The 18,474-nt window shown below is 40.1% G+C and overlaps 1 protein-coding gene across 6 annotated transcripts in view; it reads left to right on the top strand.

Moving 5' to 3' along the window:
* Positions 1-788: 788 nt before the first annotated feature.
* The window catches only part of USP32 (ubiquitin specific peptidase 32), a 221,374-nt gene continuing 203,688 nt past the window's right edge, over positions 789-18,474 (top strand). For 5 of the 6 annotated variants that reach the window (XM_074019070.1, XM_005583903.3, XM_045375124.2 and 2 more), the window contains exon 1: positions 789-1,044. In XM_074019070.1, the coding sequence (XP_073875171.1) occupies positions 987-1,044 (58 nt within the window). In that variant the 5' untranslated portion in view covers positions 789-986. Of the gene's footprint in view, positions 1,045-1,469; positions 1,669-18,474 lie in introns of all 6 variants that reach the window. The other variant, XM_045375125.2, reaches the window with a different exon arrangement.

Below are 18,474 nucleotides of genomic sequence, written 5' to 3'. Positions count from 1 at the left end.
CGACCCCAACGCTAAGCCTTGTAGCCCTCCAGAAACTCTGGGAGAGAGGATAAGCCTTTTGCACAGCGCTTTCCAGAGAATGTGTACAAGAGGCAGGCTCAGGCGGAGAAGGTGGGCCAGGCGGGCGAGATGTCCCGAAAAGGCAGAGCCACTTCGTTACAAGGTCCACTTTCCTCAGGGATTTCCCGCTAGGAGTGAGCATTCTTTTGTCACAGGAAAGCCTTGAGATTCTCCTTTCCTTTCACAAAGCCCTCCCAGTCAAAGACGTCCCTAACGTTGGGAGTTCCCTGCCTGCCCACTCCTTTCTCTCCTGAGCCATATGCCGCATCCCTCAGAACCCCGTTCCTTAAGACTCCACGGTCTTCCATGTTGGGTCCCGGCCACCGCCACACTAACCGTCAGCTGCTCGGACCCCACCGGCCGAACGCCAGAACGTGTGGGCGGGTTAGGGGGGCGTCCTCAAGCGCCCCGGAAGTCACCACCCCCCGTCGCCGGCGGAGGCGCCCGGGCGGGGCGCGCGGTTTTGATTGGCGGCAAGGTGGGACGATGCGTTACGTGCGACGATGCGTCCCCCTCCCCGCCGCTCCCGCGCGCGGTTAGCTTGGGGAGGGGCGGAGCATGCGGCCCTGGGCGGCCATTACCCGGAACAGTCTCCGGGCTCGGGTCCCGTGACCCTCGGCGGAGCTGGCGGGAGGGGGCGGGGGTGGGAAGAGGGCGTGAGGAGGGAAGGGGAGGGAGGAGAGAGAAGGGCGGAGTAGGAGGGAGGGAAGGGGGCGGGGTGGAAGCGCGTCACGTGATCCGGCATGGAGGCGGTGGCGGCGACCGGGAGGAGCCGCCGGGGCAGAAGCCGCACTTGTTAGTGTGGGGGGAGGTGGGGGCGGGGGACGCCGACACCGTCACCGTCACCCAGGGACGCCGAGGAGAAGGCGGGAGGGGGGTGGGGGCGAGATCAGGCTCCGACCCCCTGCCGAGGGGATGAGGGGAGCATGGGTGCCAAGGAGTCACGGATCGGATTCCTCAGCTACGAGGAGGCGCTGAGGAGAGGTGAGGGGGGGAGGGGTCTGGGCGAGCTGCCTGGGAGGCCCGCGACGGGCAGCCCAGAGGGTGGGTGACTGGGAAGGAGAAGGGAGGTTGAGGGCGTGGGGCGCCTGAGGCGGAAGGGAAAGGCGGCCGGCCTTGGGGAGTATGGTGGGGGAGAGAGGTCTGGTGGGAAGCAGCGTTTGGGAATTAGGGCCGTTTGGAAAGGGGCGAAGCTTGCCCTGAGAGAGGGGGATCGGGATCGGCGTTGGCAGGGCAGTGCTCGTGCTCCCTGGTGGCGTTGTGATCCTGGATGTGTCCAGGGAAGTCCTCCTCTCCCCGTTTTCTTGGGCGGCTCCAGCCCTTCCAGCCCCCCTCATCCTTCACTGCCATTTTCTCCTATCATTCCTTCATAAAAACCTCCAATAACATCCTAACCTCGTTCCTAACAGGCTTAGCTGGAAGGGGGCGAGGAGGCGGCTGAAAAGCGCTCCTCCCTGCTACTGGAAGCCCCTTCGTATCTGGGGAGTCCCTGCCTTTTCCGAGGGCCTATGCCTGCCTCTTGGGGGCTGTGGCCATCCACTTCTGCCCCGTTCACCGTTTGAGCGGCTGACTTTGATAAGAACGATCTGAAATGAAGTTGTGTTTGAGGTGAGACTGGACAGCTGGCGTTGCCACCAGACCTTGTCTTAGGTTTCATCTCCTCCGACGTTGACCAGCGCCTTTGACTGCACTTGATTCCCAGTTCTCGCTCCATCCCTCTCCGTGAAATGGCATTGGGAAGTCCAGCATTCGGATATTGTGTTAAAGCTCCCTTTAGAGACTGGCCTGGCTGCCAGTCCCGGCCTGCTGCTTATTGGCTCTGAGGCACAGTATATTGTTGGCAGCCCCAACCCCCTACCACTCACTCTGATACCGCTGTCCGTGTTCACTAAAGCACACACTAACTGAAGTGTCTGTTGCACAGTTTATGGCTGGAATGTCTTAATTTTTCATGACTGGGATTTCAGTGTGTGTAGATCTGTGCATGCTTGTATTTCTTTTAGACATTTAATGGATATTCTTGGTAAGAAGTGAAAAAACATTAAGGAGATTAGGCATTATTGTTAACAGGTTTCCAAGTCAAGAAATCAGCCATGCTCCAGGTGGTTTTAGTAGCTAAGGATATAAAATGGAAATTAGATTAAAAGACATGTATTCAAAATGAGGCTTGAGAAGGGAACTCTTGTTCGTATATAGGAAGAAGAGGGATAAGTTCAGTTGACCATCACCTGACCGCAAGATACAGAATTGAGATGTATTGGTGGTGGTGGATTTACCAGAATAACACAAATATGCCTTTTATGTCTTTCTTTTTTTTTCCCCCTGTGGAACAGTATAATGATTGTTTTTATGGAGAATCTCACTTGAACTTTTTTCTCTGCCCCAATATGAGAAATAGTCCAAATTCTTGATGTGTTTCCAGCTCTAGTAGGCTAGTCATTTCCGGGATGCTGTTGAGCCTGACAGGTCTGGCGTCAATTAGGCAATGGCTTACATGGTATGAAAGAGGACATTAGTCAAACTGATTTACAGCTTCAAGGTTCAGAAGTGTTTCTTAAGTTTGAGGGTGTGAATACTAGTGATGTACCTGGCATTGAGAAATTCTAAAATTAAACTTGTATTCAGCTCTAGCCTGCTTAATCTCCTTTCAAACTAGGATTGTACGTTTGTAAATACAAATGAAGTTAATTGCGTTTTAAACTGATCTGACTGGAAGGTTTTTGTTCAATTTCTTATACAGTGTCTGTCTGTTGAATTTTAAAACACATGTATTTGAAGAGATAGCAAAATATTTGTTAAGAGCTTATTTGTAACTATTGGAATGAATTTATGTTTTACCAGTTTGCTTTAGAGGAAAATTAAAGCAAAAGAGAGCAGCAAGTTGATAAAATTGTATTTCTAAATGTAAAACAGAAGCCCCCTTCTTTAAGCATGGTACTGTTTAGTAAATGTCAGACTTTAATATAGAATTTAAGATTACAGAAAGAGTTTATGAAGCTTTTTTTTTTTTTTTTTTTTTTTTGAGACGGAGTCTCAGTCTGTCTCCTGAGCTGGAGTGCAGTGGTGTGATCTCAGCTCACTGCAGCCTCCGCCTCCGGGTTCAAGCCATTCTCCTGCCTCAGCCTCCCCAGTAGCTGGGACTACAGGCACATGCCACCACGCCTGGCTGATTTTTTGTATTTTTAATGGAGACGGGGTTTCATCATGTTAGCCAGGATGGTCTTGAACTCTCAACCACAGGTGATCCACCAGCCTCGGCCTCCCAAAGTGCTGGGATTATAGGCGTGAGCCACTGTGCCTGGTCCCAGAAGCTTTTGATAGAGCTAAAAATGGCTTGGAACCTCTTTTGGGCACTTGAATAATATAAATAGTTGCTAAAACCTGCATTCATTGGTTTCATCTACTTGTTTATATTTTGTAAAATGAATGGGGGTACGGGTAGATAGGATTTGACAAACACACATTAGTCCAGTGTGTGCAAAACAAGCTTGACAAAACTACTGAAATACTTGTCTCCTTGGCTTTACTTAAAATTATTGAACGCTAAATAATGCCTAGATGCGATTAGGTAGTATTTAAAAAATAGGCATATATTACCACATACAAACATGGAATTGCAGGCAGTTTATCTTGCAAAGTGGGGCCTTGGAAACAAAGTGTTATGTTAATGACAGATAACACTGGGCCTGAGTGGAAGGGCAGTCTAGTGACTTCAGTTACATTTTAGAAGCACCTAGAAATTAGGAAGATTGGTTTTTGCACGCTATTTTAGCTAGACTGTTTGTCAGTTATCTAAACCTTAACATTTTCTGAAAGTGTACATTTAAACACTGGTAGGGAGATGTATTAGTGGTAACTTTTATCTTTTGGCTTGAATATATCTTTCTTCAATATCTTGAGTAAAACACCAGGAAAGCCTTGACTGTTGTTTGTATTACGTGTGTTTTCTAAGGAATCATACTTGTACTTCGCGGATACTGGAAATTTGAGCAGCATGTTCTTCATCTCTTTATTTCACCTCCTTGTTGCATCTAAGTTTGTGTCTTGTGTATTCTTAAAAGTGTATTTTAAATGTGTGGAACACAGCATTCAAAAAACACTCAGTGAAAGATGAGTTGCATTTTAGATCCTTTTAGAACTCTAAGACATCTTAAAAATCTTTACCAGTTTTTTAATTCTTCTGTCTTATCTGCTCCTCTGTCCTTACTTTCGTCTTTCTGGAAACAGGATTATAAGGTGATGTGTGTGTGTGTGTGTGTGTGTGTGTGTGTATAAGAATCAGCTGAATTAAAATGATTCTTAACTTTTAAATTGTAGTAATAAAATACAGTGGGTGAATTTCTTCTAATTCCTTTCTTTAAAATCTGGCATTTATATTGCGCTTAGTAGCTGAGTGAACTATAGTGTGTCAAAAAGTTATGTTATGGATTCATATTTTAAAATGTCCTTTTGCTCATTAATTCAGCAGATTTTTTTTTTTTATACTTTAAATTCTAGGGTACTAATTCAGCAGATTTTTACTAAAGGCTGGGTGTGAATTAGGCACTAAGGAAATGGATAACCAAGACCCCTCTCTCTAGGATCATATAGCTTGGTTCAGTGATCTCCACTAAGTGTATATAGACAATCCCTGACTTACAATTTAACTTTACAATGGTGCAAAAGCTATATGTGTTCAGTAGAAATCATATTTCAGTACAGTATTAATATTTAGTATTAATAACCGTAATAGTATTAATAACCATATTTCAGTACGCTAATAAATTACATGAGATTTTTCAACACATTACTGTGTTATTTTGTCCAACACTATACTAATATAAGTATTCTAAGCATGTTTAAGGTAGGCTAAGTTATGATGTTCAGTAGATTTGGTGTATTAAATACATTTTTGACTTAATGGTATTTTCAACTTATGATGGGTTTATTGGGAGGTAATCTCACTGTAAGCTGTTGTATCAAAGAATGTAAGCCTATTCAGAGGATGGGAATAAAATACTAGAAATTCTGTTTATAGTTCTAACTTATATATGTTTAATAATGCACATAATATGTTCAAAAGTAGTATATATGCATATCATTTATAAATGATCAGCTTATGGTATAATAAGTGCTGCAGTGCTATAGGAGAAAGTGCTATGGAAATATAGAGTGTGTATGGTTTCTCTGATGGCCTGGAAGGGCCACTAGCACTATGCTCATTTTATAGTGTATGCTCAATATAGTCACTTACAGGTAGTTGTGTTTACTAGTGGAATAATTAAGCATGTAACAGTTGACAATTTAGTACTTTACATTTTGCTTATCCACCAAATCTAAGAGGCTTTAAAACAATGACTCCCAACTAAGATTTTGTTTTCCAATTTCTCAGTATTAATCTTAAAATTTCATTACATTTATGCTACCTATGATGTGATGTTAGCTGGTTTAGCATAATGTATCATTCTATACATGGAAATTGAATTTCACAGTCAGTACCTTCTGGGATGCAGTATTTATCTCCCTTATTAAAGCACTTATTTTACCTTCCTATGAATTTTTAAAATTCACCAGTGAACTTTCTAGCATTAGTTTGGAATTGTTGGTTTCATTTAAGCCTTTTAAAAGTATACCTAGCCAGATCTGACTATTTGTAAAGGAGAAAATGGGGCAGTTTTTAATTAGTCTGCTTATATAGTCACCTGAGTGGTTACAAAGGTGCTGTTTTCACAGATCTCATGGTTTCACTAATTTCACTGTTTTCACCTCACTAATCTTCAGTTCGTAAGTTTGGTGTGTCACTGACAAAGAGGAGATAAATATATTGATGAACTCTGGATTTGGGGGGATGAGCAAAATGAGGTGACATCACTTGCTGGTTAGTGAGCTCCGCATTTACCAAACTGGACAGCTCTTGTTTGTTTTTTCTTGTTCATTGTCTCTCTTTGTGCTTAGTGAGACTTTACAGTGACAGCACTCAGAGTTGCCTTCCAGAAAGATGTGTAAGGAAGTTAGAGTTGGGATTGTGATGCCCAACCAATAGCCAGATATTTTCTCAGGATGAGAAAGGGAAGATTTTTGACACTTGATTATATACTTGGATCACTGGAAAAGTTAGAGAAGTTATTATTTTTGTTGTCACTATAGAAAAATCTGTTTTTGCAGCACTGGAGTAATACTGAGAGTTTGAATTAGAAGCTTTAATGTTAAACAGCTGCAGTGGTGGAGGGATTTTTTTTAAATTTATGGACTAAAAATTAGTAGTTGGATAGTGTACTGAGAAGATTAAGGTGGGACTGACAGTTCTTTTCATACTGTATCCAGGAAGCATGGCTTCTCTTTTGAGAGCTTGTTTATGCCTCTGCTTTTGCTTTCTGGGCCTCATGACATATTTGTGTTTAAGTTGAGCAATTTCATGTCTTTTCTGCATTCCAATAAGTCGTCTCATTTAATAATAAAGAACTCTTGGAAGTTAGAGGTATGTAGTTAATTATTGATACAAAAGCCTGATAAAAACTAGCTTTTCAAGTGTTTATTGTTCTTTCTGTTTGTTTCTTTTGTGTTGTGTGTGCGTGAGATATGCAGCAATAGAAGAGAATTTTCCTTTATAGTCAGCAATCTATCCTAAGACATATCTATTCAAAGATGACCAGTATTCAAGGCCTTCCATTAACACCCCTCTTTATTAGGGATTTAGTATTCATTAACATAAGGCTCTTTTTAATTTGTTTTTATTTATTTCTTTTTCTTTTCTTTTTTTTTTTTTTTTTTTTTTTTGAGACTGAGTCTCTGTCGCCCAGGCTAGAGTGCAAGTGGCACTATCTTGGCTCACTGCAGCCTCCGCCTCCCGGGTTCAAGCTATTCTCATGCGTCAGCCTCCCGAGTAGCTAGGATTACAGGCACCTACCACCATGCCCGGCTCATTTTTGTATTTTTAGTAGAGACAGGGTTTTACTATGTTGGCCAGGCTGGTCTCGAACTCCTGACCTCAATCCACCTATGTTGGCCTCCCAAAGTGCTGAGATTACAGGCATGAGCCACTGTGCCCGGCCTATGTATTTATTTTTGAGACAGAGTCTTGCTCTGTCACCCAGGTTAGAGTGCAGTGGCGTAATCTTGGCTCACTGCAACCTCCACCTCCCCGATTCAAGCAATTCTCCTGCCTCAGTCCCCCAAGTAGCTGGGATTACAAGCACGGTGCTACCATGCCCGACTAATTTTGTATTTTTACTAGAGATGGGGTTTCTCCATGTTGGTCAGGCTGTTCTCCAACTCCCGACCTCAGGTGATCCGCCTGCCTCGGCCTCCCAAAGTGCTGGCATTACAAGCGTGAGCCACCGCGCCTGGCCTAGGGAATTCTTAAGCTCTTCGCCATCTCGTGTATAAGATTAAGGAGAACTGATGTTTTGAAACCTTGCCTATAACATGTTTCTTGGGATACTAGACACTGGACTGCATTAAAAGCAAAACTATGCTAAAATGAGATTTTATAGAGGAAGTTCTCCAGTGTCTTTCATTTCTATAAAGAAGCTTGGTTGTCCCAGCATCTTATCCTGTGGCAAAAGCCTTTTAACATTTGCTGTGGTTGCCTTTTGGTAATGACTTGTGAAAGGGTCTGGAGAGATTCCATTATGGAAAGGATCCTTCTATCAAGATAGGCCTCCACTAGTCTTTCCCATGACAGCAAATGGCATCACTATTGCAACCCAAGTACTATACTGAAAAATCTAGAGATATCCTCAGTTTCTCCCTTTCTCTCATTTCTGACCATATCCCCTTATCTCCAGTTAGAATCTGTCACCAAGTTTTATTAGTTTGGTATTCAGTTTAGTCTGTTAGCTTCTGCTTAATTGCCTGCACTTTAGTCCCCACTGCCATCTTTTGCTCCAAGACACTGCAGTAGTTTCCCACAGTCAGTGTATTCTTAAATTCCAAATCAGATCTTGTTATTCCTTTCTTTAAAGTCTATAATTAATTTTTAAAAATGTAGTCTTTATAATGGTCTACAAGGCTGTAAATAATTTGGTTCCTACTTAAAACTCCAACCTCAGTTGTAGTAATTTACCCCTTGCCTCCTATACACTAGCTACACTAGCCATCTTCTTGTTCTTGGAACCTGTTCTGGCTTGCAGCCTTTGCATTTGCCACTTTCTGTCATCCTGGAAAGACTACGAATTTTTACATGTCTGGCTCATTCTCGTATCTGATGCCCACAGCTCAGATGGCCTCAAGGATGCCTTCTTTTATCACCTCATATGAAGTGGTATTTGTCTATCACTATTGTGCAATATTCTGAACAGTTTGTGTACAGCCTTTGTCATAATATGTAATTATCATGTTTATTGTCAGGTCTGTTGCTGAATCCCCAGTGTCAGGATAGGTGCAGTGTCTAATGTATTTTAAGTGCTCAGTAAATATTGGATGTCTGGATGAATGTATAAATGTATAAATGATGGAGAGAAGATGTGGAGAGCTTTCATGTTTGTAAGGTTGGGGGGTAAAAAATAAAGACAGGGATCAAGTTATACTAAATGTATCCACCTCAAAATTTCTTTTCCTTTCAGCAGCTTTTAAAAAGTTTGTGCTTAAAGTTTTTTTTTTTTTTTTTTTTTGAGACGATGTCTGTCTCTCTTCCCAGACTGCAGTGCAGGTGGTGCGACCTCGGCTCACTGCAACCTCTGCCTCCTGGGTTCAAGCAATTCTCCTGCTTCAGCCTCCTGAGTAGCTGGGACTACAGGCACAAGCCACCACGCCCAGCTAATTTTTGTATTTTTAATAGAGGTGGGGTTTCACCATGTTGGCCAGGATGGTCTTGATTTCTTGACCTTGTGATCCACCTGCCTTGGCCTCCCAAAGTGCTGAGATTACAGGCATGAGCCACCACACCCAGCCTGTGCTTAAAGTTTTAAATGATAGTTAAAAATAAAGTCTTAATTATATTACGTAGTTTTGTCTGTTTAGTTCAAATACTTGAAGCTGGTAAATAAATTCCTGAGAGATTAGTATGGGGTAAGTATTGTATTTATGAACACTTGAGAATTTCCTTTGGGTATATATAAAATTTAATAATTTTATATTAATTTTTATATGAAATAATCATTTTTATATGATGACCTTTATGTACTTTTCATTTATGATGACAGGTATTATCCTACTGCTGTATGTGAAGTTAGAGTTGGAAAGTTATTTGCTTAAAGTGTTTTACAGAGTTATATAAAATTCAACACACAGAGCTCTATCTTGGTTCTAAATAATCCAGGTGCTTTTAAATTAAATTTTATGATTAACTTTTTTTTTCTTGGTCTAAGACTCTTTTTCTCCTATGTTCCATGGCTGATGCTTCCCTCCCTCTTTTCTTAGTCTTTTGGTTTTTGTTTTTATTACAATGGTATATACACATAGTTTAGAATCAGGTGGGAATACAGGGCTTGTTATGAAAATGGTACTGTTAGCTGGGCATGGTGGTTCGGGCCTCCCAAATAGTGGGGACTACAGGTGTGCACCACTACACCTGGCTAATTTTTTTTTTTTTTTTTTTTTTGAGACGGAGTCTTGCTCTGTCACCCAGGCTGGAGTGCAGTGGCCGGATCTCAGCTCACTGCAAGCTCCGCCTCCCGGGTTTACGCCGTTCTCCTGCCTCAGCCTCCTGAGTAGCTGGGACTACAGGCGCCCGCCACCTCGCCCGGCTAGTTTTTTTGTATTTTTTAGTAGAGACGGGGTTTCACCGTGTTAGCCGGGATCGTCTCTCGATCTCCTGACCTCGTGATCCGCCCGTCTCGGCCTCCCAAAGTGCTGGGATTACAGGCTTGAGCCACCGCACCCGGCCCACCTGGCTAATTTTTAAAAAATTTTGCAGAGACGAAGCCACACTATGTTGCCCAGGCTGGTCTCAAAATCCTGTCCTCAAGCCTCAGCCTCCTAAAGCATTGGGATTATAGGCATGAGCCACTGTGCTGACTGGCTGAGGCCTCTGAGAGAACTTGACATCTGGGCTTAGTTTTGACAGATAAGGATCTAGCAAGGCAGGTAGTTCAAGGAGAAAGATATGTGCCAGTTTGTTGGTGAGGTTATTCAGTATGCCAGCCTCTGGAAATAAAAATCATATACTGGCCCTAATTTCAAGACACTAATAATCTTGTCAGGATTTTCTACACAGAGAAGATGCATAAAATTTGGTCTTAAAAATGAGTTCACCATGCACACATACACACAAAAAAAGTAAATACTGCATTACTCTGTATATATGAGGTTCAAAAATAGGCAAAACTAATTTGTGTTGAAAGAATAGTGGTGACCTCTGAGGGTTGGTATTGACTACTGGGAGAGAACAGGAGAGAGCCTACTGGGGTGCTGGAAATGTTCTGTATTTTAATTTTGCATGATAATTTCTTGGATGCATCCCTAAAAATTCAGTCAAGCTATATAGTAAGATTTGTGCAGTTTATGTAAGAGGAGAGATACTAAGGGGAACCTGTGGAGAAGCAGAGCATTTCAAGATCTAGAAAGCAACATTTGCAAGGGTACACAGTGTTCAGACAGGGTCCAAATCATAGAAACTACTAGGGCTTGCCATGCTGAAACAACTGACTTCAAACCATAGGGCATAGGTACCTTCCACTGAAGAAGAACATCTGAGTAAAGTGACTAGAGGTGCATTTCAAAGATTATTTTATTGGACATATAAAGAATGAATTGGAGGAGTAGGAGGCAAATAGTCCAAGGAACAGATAAAGACCTTTTTTTTTTTTTTGGAGACAGGGTCTCCTTCTGTCACCCTAGCTGGAGTGCAGTTGTGCAATCATGGCTCACTGCAGCCTCTACTTCTTGCGCTCATTCAGTCCTTCCATCTCAGCCTCCCAAGTATCTGGGACTCCAGATGTGCGTCATCACACCTGGCTAATTTTTTTATTTTGTTGTAGTGACGGGAATCTCACTGTTTTTTCCCATACTGGTCTTGAACTTCTGAACTCAGGCAATCTTCTGGCCTTGACCTCTCAAAGTGCTGGGATTACATGTGTGGGCTACAGTACCTGGCCTTATTAAAATGACATAATAAATGGGACTACCTAGTGCTGTGCGTTCTCCTTAAAGGAGAAAGCTGACAGAATACAACTACCAGTAATAGTCTGGTAAACTGTTTTCTACAGAGTAGGTTTTGTTTGTCTCATGACATTTGTGCAAATACTCAAATGTTTCAGGAATGTAAACATGTAAAATTTGGGTTATAAATAATGCCTCCTGGCCCTAAAATTATCTGAATCCATGAAGCAATCAGTAGTAAATATGAAGGAAAAATGAAACAGCCTTATATGCAAGGACAAGCACAAATTTCTAATTTGTGTTATAATTTGGGTGCCCACCTGGTTTTGAAGGTGAGCCTTGGTTTAACTGGTTCTGAGACATTTCTCTCAAATAGCAAATGAGTAGTGGGTATGAATAGAGTACATTGTAAAGTCATGTCAAAATTCCATGCAATTTTTGGAGCCTTTTTTCTCCCATGTAATTTATATAATTTGACATGTATTCCTGTGTAAAATATTTAACCTCTTTACAATAAGCACTAAGTGGGCTAATTAGTATGCTCTTCTTATTTCATATTTCTGTGGTTTCTCTTATCTGGAATGACTTTTTTATGCCACCCAGGCTGGAGTGCAGTGGCACATTCACTGCTTACTGCAGCCTCAACCTCCCAGGGTCAAGCAGTTCTCCTATTTCAGCTTCCCTAGTAGCTGGGACTACAGGTGTGCACCACTATGCCCCATTAATTTTTGTGTTTTTTGTAGAGACTGGGTTTTGCTGTGTTGCCCAGGCTGGTCTTGAACTCTTGAGTTCAAGAGATCCACCCACCTCGACCTCCCAAAGTGCTGGGATTACAGGCATGAGCCACCGCACTCAGCCTTTTTTCTAATTTATTTATTATTCCGAGATCAGATGAGATTGGGCATGTTCAGGTTGGTATGGTCATAGACTGCTTTTATCCTAATAATTTTGTATTGTACAATGTGTTGGAAAGGCAAGATGAAGTTAGATTATGAAGGTTTCATTCCCTTTCAATTCTGTCTATCCTTCTGGTCTTTGCCTAAATCTTACCTTCTTTGGAGCTTTCCTGAATTTATTTATCTCCCTTGAATTCTTACATTTGCATCCTTTGTATTTGAGTATTTTTACATACATATGTACGTAAATAAAATATGTTTTATGTGTATTAATTTACTCTCCCAACTAGATTGAAAGCTGCTTGAAGAGTAACCTTTTTTAAAAACCACATTGGACTGTTTTAAGCACAAATAGGTGTTTAGCGTATGCTTGATGATTGAGAGAACCATATGGTTACAGTTATTGGTGTGTCTATGATTGTGATATATTGCTATTTAAAAATCAATAGTTATTTCTTATTTAGTTTTCTTTTAAGCCATAACCTTTTGCTTTCATTTATATGTCTTCTGAATGTTAAGTAACATGTGGCTCATATTTCAAACTCCTAATTTGGAAGTTTAGAGAACTGCACTACACAGCAGTTCTCTATATGTTAGAAGAATTTATTAGAAGATAGACAATTGTAGGTTACAGTGTAATTTAGAAGACTTTTGCTCATCTCATGTATTTGTGTCGGTTTGAGAATTTGAAAATGCCCCCAAAATGTCTGTTCTTAACTAGTGCCTCTTGTGATCCTGGCAGGGATAAGCTAAACTGAAACGGTAGACTTTTTCTGTTTATCTTAGTATCCTGAGTCCCTATATCTGGAATGTAGTAGATGTTTGTGCATTTCCCTATGTGAGTGAAGTAAAAATACTACAGATGGATTTTTCAGCTTTTCAAAGTTTTCACATTTACCAAGTCCTTCACAGTTATCTCCTAATAGTTAAAAAACTATTTGCCTTAATTTGTGCTAGTGCTACTTTGACATTTGCATTGCTGTGAAACCCTTACTAAAAGGTATATTTTTCTAATACACAAATACATGTATGCAGCTTTTTCTCGTATCTTTGAGAAAGCAAAAAATTGTACTAAATTATGATTTCTGACTGTAATAGGAGTATGGCTTAGTCATGATCAGTATTATATTTTCAGCTATGTCTTATTAGGATTATTGTAAAACACTTTCAAAATAGTTCATGTGAATTTTTGTCTGATCTTCACAAACTCAGGTATATACATAGCTCTCCCCTACCTTCCCCTGGCTTTGCCAATTTATTTTATTTTTATTGTGGTAATATACATATAACATACCATTTACCATTTGAACTATTAAGTGTACAATTAGTGGCATGAAGTACATTCACAATATTGTATAACCATCACCACTATCCATTTCCAGAAGTTGTTCATCATCCCAAACAGAAATTCTGTATCCCTTTTTTTCCCCAGTCCCTGCCAACCTCTACTCTACTTTCTGTTTTTATGAGTTCGCCTACTTCATGTAAGTAGAATCATAAAATATTTGACCTTTCCTATCTTATTTCACTTAGGATAATGTTTTCAAGGTTTATCCATGTTGTAGTACATAGCAGAATTTAATTTCTTTTTTTGGCTGAATAATTTGTATATACTACATCTTGTTTGTACATCCATCTGTTGATGGGACATGTTTGGGTTGTTGTCACCTTTTGGCTATTTTGAATAATGTTGCTGTGAACGTTGGTGTACAAATATCTGTTTGAGTCCTGCTTTCACTTCTTTTGGGTATAAACCTAGGAATGGAATTGCTGGGTCATATGGTAATTCTATATTAAACCTTTTGAGGAACAGCTAAACTGGTTTCCACAGCTTCTGTACCATTTTATATTTCCACCAGCAATGCACAAGTACTCCTTCCATTTTCTCCATATTCTCTATCCAATACTTGTTATTTTCTGTTTTCTTTCAATTAATAAGCATCCATTCTAATGGGTGTGACATGGTATTACTGTGATTTTGATTTTTAGTTCCCTAATGGCTAATGCTAATGAGCATCTTTTTATGTGCTATTGGTCATTTGTATGTCTTTTTTTGAGAAATGTCTATTCAATCCTTTGCCCATTTTTGAATTGAGATGTGTGCTTTTTTGTTGTTGAGTTGTAGTTCTTTATACATTCTGGATGTTATTCTCACATCAGATATGTGATTTACAAATAGTTTCTCCCAAATATTTCTGTGGGTTGCAGATATATTAATATCTGTGCATTGTCTTTCATGGTCTTGATAGGATCTTTTAATACCTAAAAGTTTTTAATTTTGATGAAATAATGTATGTAGTTTTGAACTTAAACAATGTTACAGATTGTGCAAAGGATACAACCACGAAATTCTGATAGATTGACCCCACAGCTGCGGAAAACCAGAGTAGAAAGAAGCCTACTCTAAAACCCAAAAGACCTCCCCAGATAGAGTCCTTTGAAAATAATTTTCCAAATGATTTAAACAGCCTGTGGATAAAATTAAGAGGAAATGATATCTGTAACAGTGCTGCTTGTGATGAAAACACAGAAGAGTCAACCATATTATCAAATCTTAGCTGGAATGGAAAGTCAGAAGGATATTTATTAGCAAACATTAATAAAAGGTTGGCCTTTATTATTGTAAGCATGTACACAGACAGCAGGTAGTCTCTACTGTAAGAATGAGAAATGCCTCCGATCTTTATGAATTCTGAAATTTAACCTTTCTTAACCCAATTGCTATAAGGGCCTAGGCTTTATTTGTTATGCGTGTTATTGGAGTAGAGACTGTTTGAAGGTTAGGGGGGTATTTAGTGATGCAAGTAACATTTATTTGTTTTAAAATCTGCTTTTCTAGGCAGTTTTTAAAATGAAATGCTGTATTTTTAAACTTTAAAAACTTATTTTTATTATTTTCTGTAGAGATGGGGTCTTGCTCTGTTGCCCACACTGGTCTCAAACTCTTGGCCTCAAGAGATCCTCCTGCCTTTGCCTCCCAAAGTGCTGTGATTACAGGCGTGAACCACCGTGCCTGGTCTAAACTTTTTGAAGACTTTATTTCTGGAGGCAGGTTCTCAAAAGATACCCTATCATAATGGGCATACATAGAGAGAGTAGTAGGTGATTTTAAGAGGGATGTAAATATTGGCTAAAAGAGGTTTCTTTTGGGTACCCCTCAAATGTAGCCCTTTGAATATCAAAAGTTTGTTATGGCAATGTTCTTTGTGCATTTTTATTTGATGTCAGCCATTCATCTAATAACTCTTCAGAAGATTTTATCTCGGGGCAGTGGCATTTTATAACTTCATATGTGGAAGAAAACTTTTATCCGACTAATAACTGATATGCCAATGTGTTAGTATGAAAAATTTTTCCCAAAATTCGTACCAGCTGTGGTGGCTCAACCTGTAATCCCAACACTTTGGGAGGCGGAGTCAGGCAGATCACCTGAAGTCAGGAGTTCGAGACCAGCCTGGCCAACGTGGTGAAACCCTGTCTCTGCCAAAATACAAAAATTAGCTGGGCGTGGTAGCAGGCACCTGTTATCCAAGCTACTTGGGAGGCTAAGGCAGGAGAATTGCTTGCATCCGGGAGGTGGAGGTTGCAATGAGCCAAGATTGCCTCACTGCACTCCAGCCTGAGTGACAGAGTGAGACTCTGTCTCACAAAAAGAAAAAAAAAAATGGAAAAAAAAAAAAGAAAAAACTTTGCCAAAATTCAAACGTTGTTTCATTGAGTGTCCTTGTTTGATTATCAATACTTTAATAGTGTGTTTAAAATTAATGTTTATTATTTTTAAAAATCAGCTTCCTTAGGTTGAAGAAACAATGTTTAGTATTAAGCTATTATTGTAGCTTAGTGTAGTTACAATAAGATACTGGAACTCATGGAAGGGGTTAGATTTTCTTCATCTTAGAAACTTACTTTTCATAAAATATAGTGTAATTATATATGAAATTACATAATAATTAGATATAAAAATAAAAAGTCGGATTATAGTTGGGCTCAGTGGCTTGCATTTGTAATCCCAGCTCCTTGGGAAGCTTAGACTGGAGGATATCTTGAGTTCAGAAATTTGAGGCTGCAGTGAGCTATGATTGTGCCACTGCATTCCAGCCTGGGCGACAGGAGTGAGACCCCATCTCTAAAAATAAAAACTAAAAAAAATTAGATTATAATTGGCAAAAGACTGAGTGACAGTAAAAATGCAATGAATATTTTTACTACTGTGTTTTGATTACATACATAGGAAGATAGGAATTTTTCTGTCTTTCCAAATTAGTTTAGAAATTAAAGATTTGGCCGGGCATAGTGGCTCACGCCTGTAATCCCAGCTCTTTGGGAGGCTGAGACGGGCAGATCACCTGAGGTCAAGAGTTCGAGACCACCCTGGCCAACATGGTGAACCCTCGTCTCTACTAAAAATACAAGAAAAATTAGCTGGGCATGGTGGCGTGCGCCTGTAGTCCTAGCTACTTGGGAAGACTAAGGCAGGAGAATCACTTGAACCCAGGAGGTGGAAGTTGCAGTGAGCCAAGATCGCGCACTGCACTCCAGCCTGGGCAACAGTGCAAGACTCCAAAAACAAACAACAACAAAACACCAGAAAAAGGAAAAATAGTGTTAACTAAAGAGATAATCTAGTATGTATTGGTTGTACACTTAATGGGTGTGTATATATGATGTGTTTGGTTTTATAGTGAAAATCCTAACAGTCTGCTATATGGTTTATGGTGCATTGTAGATGTTCCTTTAAGCACTCAATGATAAAGATTAAAATTACTAAAATAGAGAGTAAATCTATATTATATGTAGTCATTTCTCAATTTGCATAGTAGTATGGGACTGTAAAAATGACATGCTAGCTGAGACTATTCAAAGGGATCATAATAATCTGTGGAAAAAATTACAATTGTTCTGTGTGACCTTTAAAAATTTTTGTCAAAATATTAAATACGCTCTCACAGTTGATTATAGATATATAGGGTAAGAAGCAGCGTGGTATCCACAGAGGAGGGAGCTTCGTAAACAAAGACAAACAGGAATATCAACCACCAGCCACCAACAGCACTTTTGTAAAACTTATTTAAATATTACACAAAACAATATAACAAGATTACTAAGATATTGGAAAATAAAGGGAGAACATTTCACTTATGATCCTATCACCAAACACATCTAATTATTTGCTCTTACTCTTTTTTCAAATTAATGTTTAGTATTGTTTTAATCATAATACACATAACATTTGGCATCTTGTTTTTTCTGAGGTGTCTGTTTCTATCAATGTTATACATACCTATACAGTCATGTGCTGCATAATGATGTTTTGGTTAACAAGGGACTGCATACACAACTGCGATCCCATAAGATTATAGTAGAGCTGAAAAATTCCTGTTGCTTAGTGACATTGTAGCCATTTACTTTTTTTTGCTTTTTGCTTTTTTTATATAGTCATTTACTATATTATACCTTTAATCATTATTTTAGAGTATACTCCTTCTATTTATTTAAATAAAAATTGGCTGAATGTGGTGGCTCACACCTGTAATCCCAGCATTTTGGGAGGCCAAGGTGGGTGAGTTGCTTGAGCCCGGGAGTTTGAGACCAGTCTGGGCAACATGGTGAAAACCTGTCTCTACAAAAAATACAAAAATTAGGCACGCACCTGTGGTCCTAGCTACTCAGGAGGCTGAAGTGGTAGGATCACTTGAGCTTAGGAGGTTCAGGCTGGGGTGAGCCTTGATCACTCTGCTGCACTCTTCCAGCCTGGGAGACAGAGTAAGACTCTGTCTCAAAAAAAAAAACAAAACAAAACTTAACTGTAATAGCCTTAGGCAAGTCCTTTAGGAGGTATTTCAGAAGAAGGCATTACTGTCATAGAAGATGACAGCTCCATGTGTATTACTGCCCTGAAGACTTTCCAGTAGGACAATATGTGAAGGTGGAAGACAGTGATATTGATGATCTTGATGCTGTGTAGGCCTAGGCTAAGGTATGTGTTTATGTCTGTCTGTTTTTTTTTTCTTTTGGAGACAGAGTCTTGCTCTGTCCCCGAGGCTAGAGTGAAGTTGCGTGATCTCTGCTCCCTGCAACCTCCGCCTCCCCGGTTCAAGCGATTCTCCTGCTTCAGCCTCCCAAATAGCTGGGATTACAGGTGCATGCCACCACGTCCAGCTAATTTTTGTATTTTTAGTAGAGACGGGGTTTTGCCATGTTGGCCAGGTTGGACTCGAACTCCTGACCTCAGATGATACGCCCACCTCGGCCTCCCAAAATGTGTGTCTTCATTTTTAACAAGAAAGCTTAAAAAGGAAAATAAAACATGAATAGTAAAAACTTGTAGAATAAAGATATAAAGAAAAAATATTTTTGGACACTGCACAATGTGTTTTAAGGTAAGTTATTATAAGAGTCAACAAATTACATTTAAAAGTTTATGAATTAAAAAAGTTACAGTAAGCTGGCTTGGCCTGGTGGCTCACGCTTGTAACCCAGCACTCTGGGAGGACAAGGC

The sequence above is a fragment of the Macaca fascicularis genome, chromosome 16 (genome assembly GCF_037993035.2).
Source record: "Macaca fascicularis isolate 582-1 chromosome 16, T2T-MFA8v1.1".
Taxonomy (NCBI): domain Eukaryota; kingdom Metazoa; phylum Chordata; class Mammalia; order Primates; family Cercopithecidae; genus Macaca; species Macaca fascicularis.
Note: the sequence above shows the minus strand (reverse complement) of the source record. Positions and strands in the feature narration are given on the sequence as shown.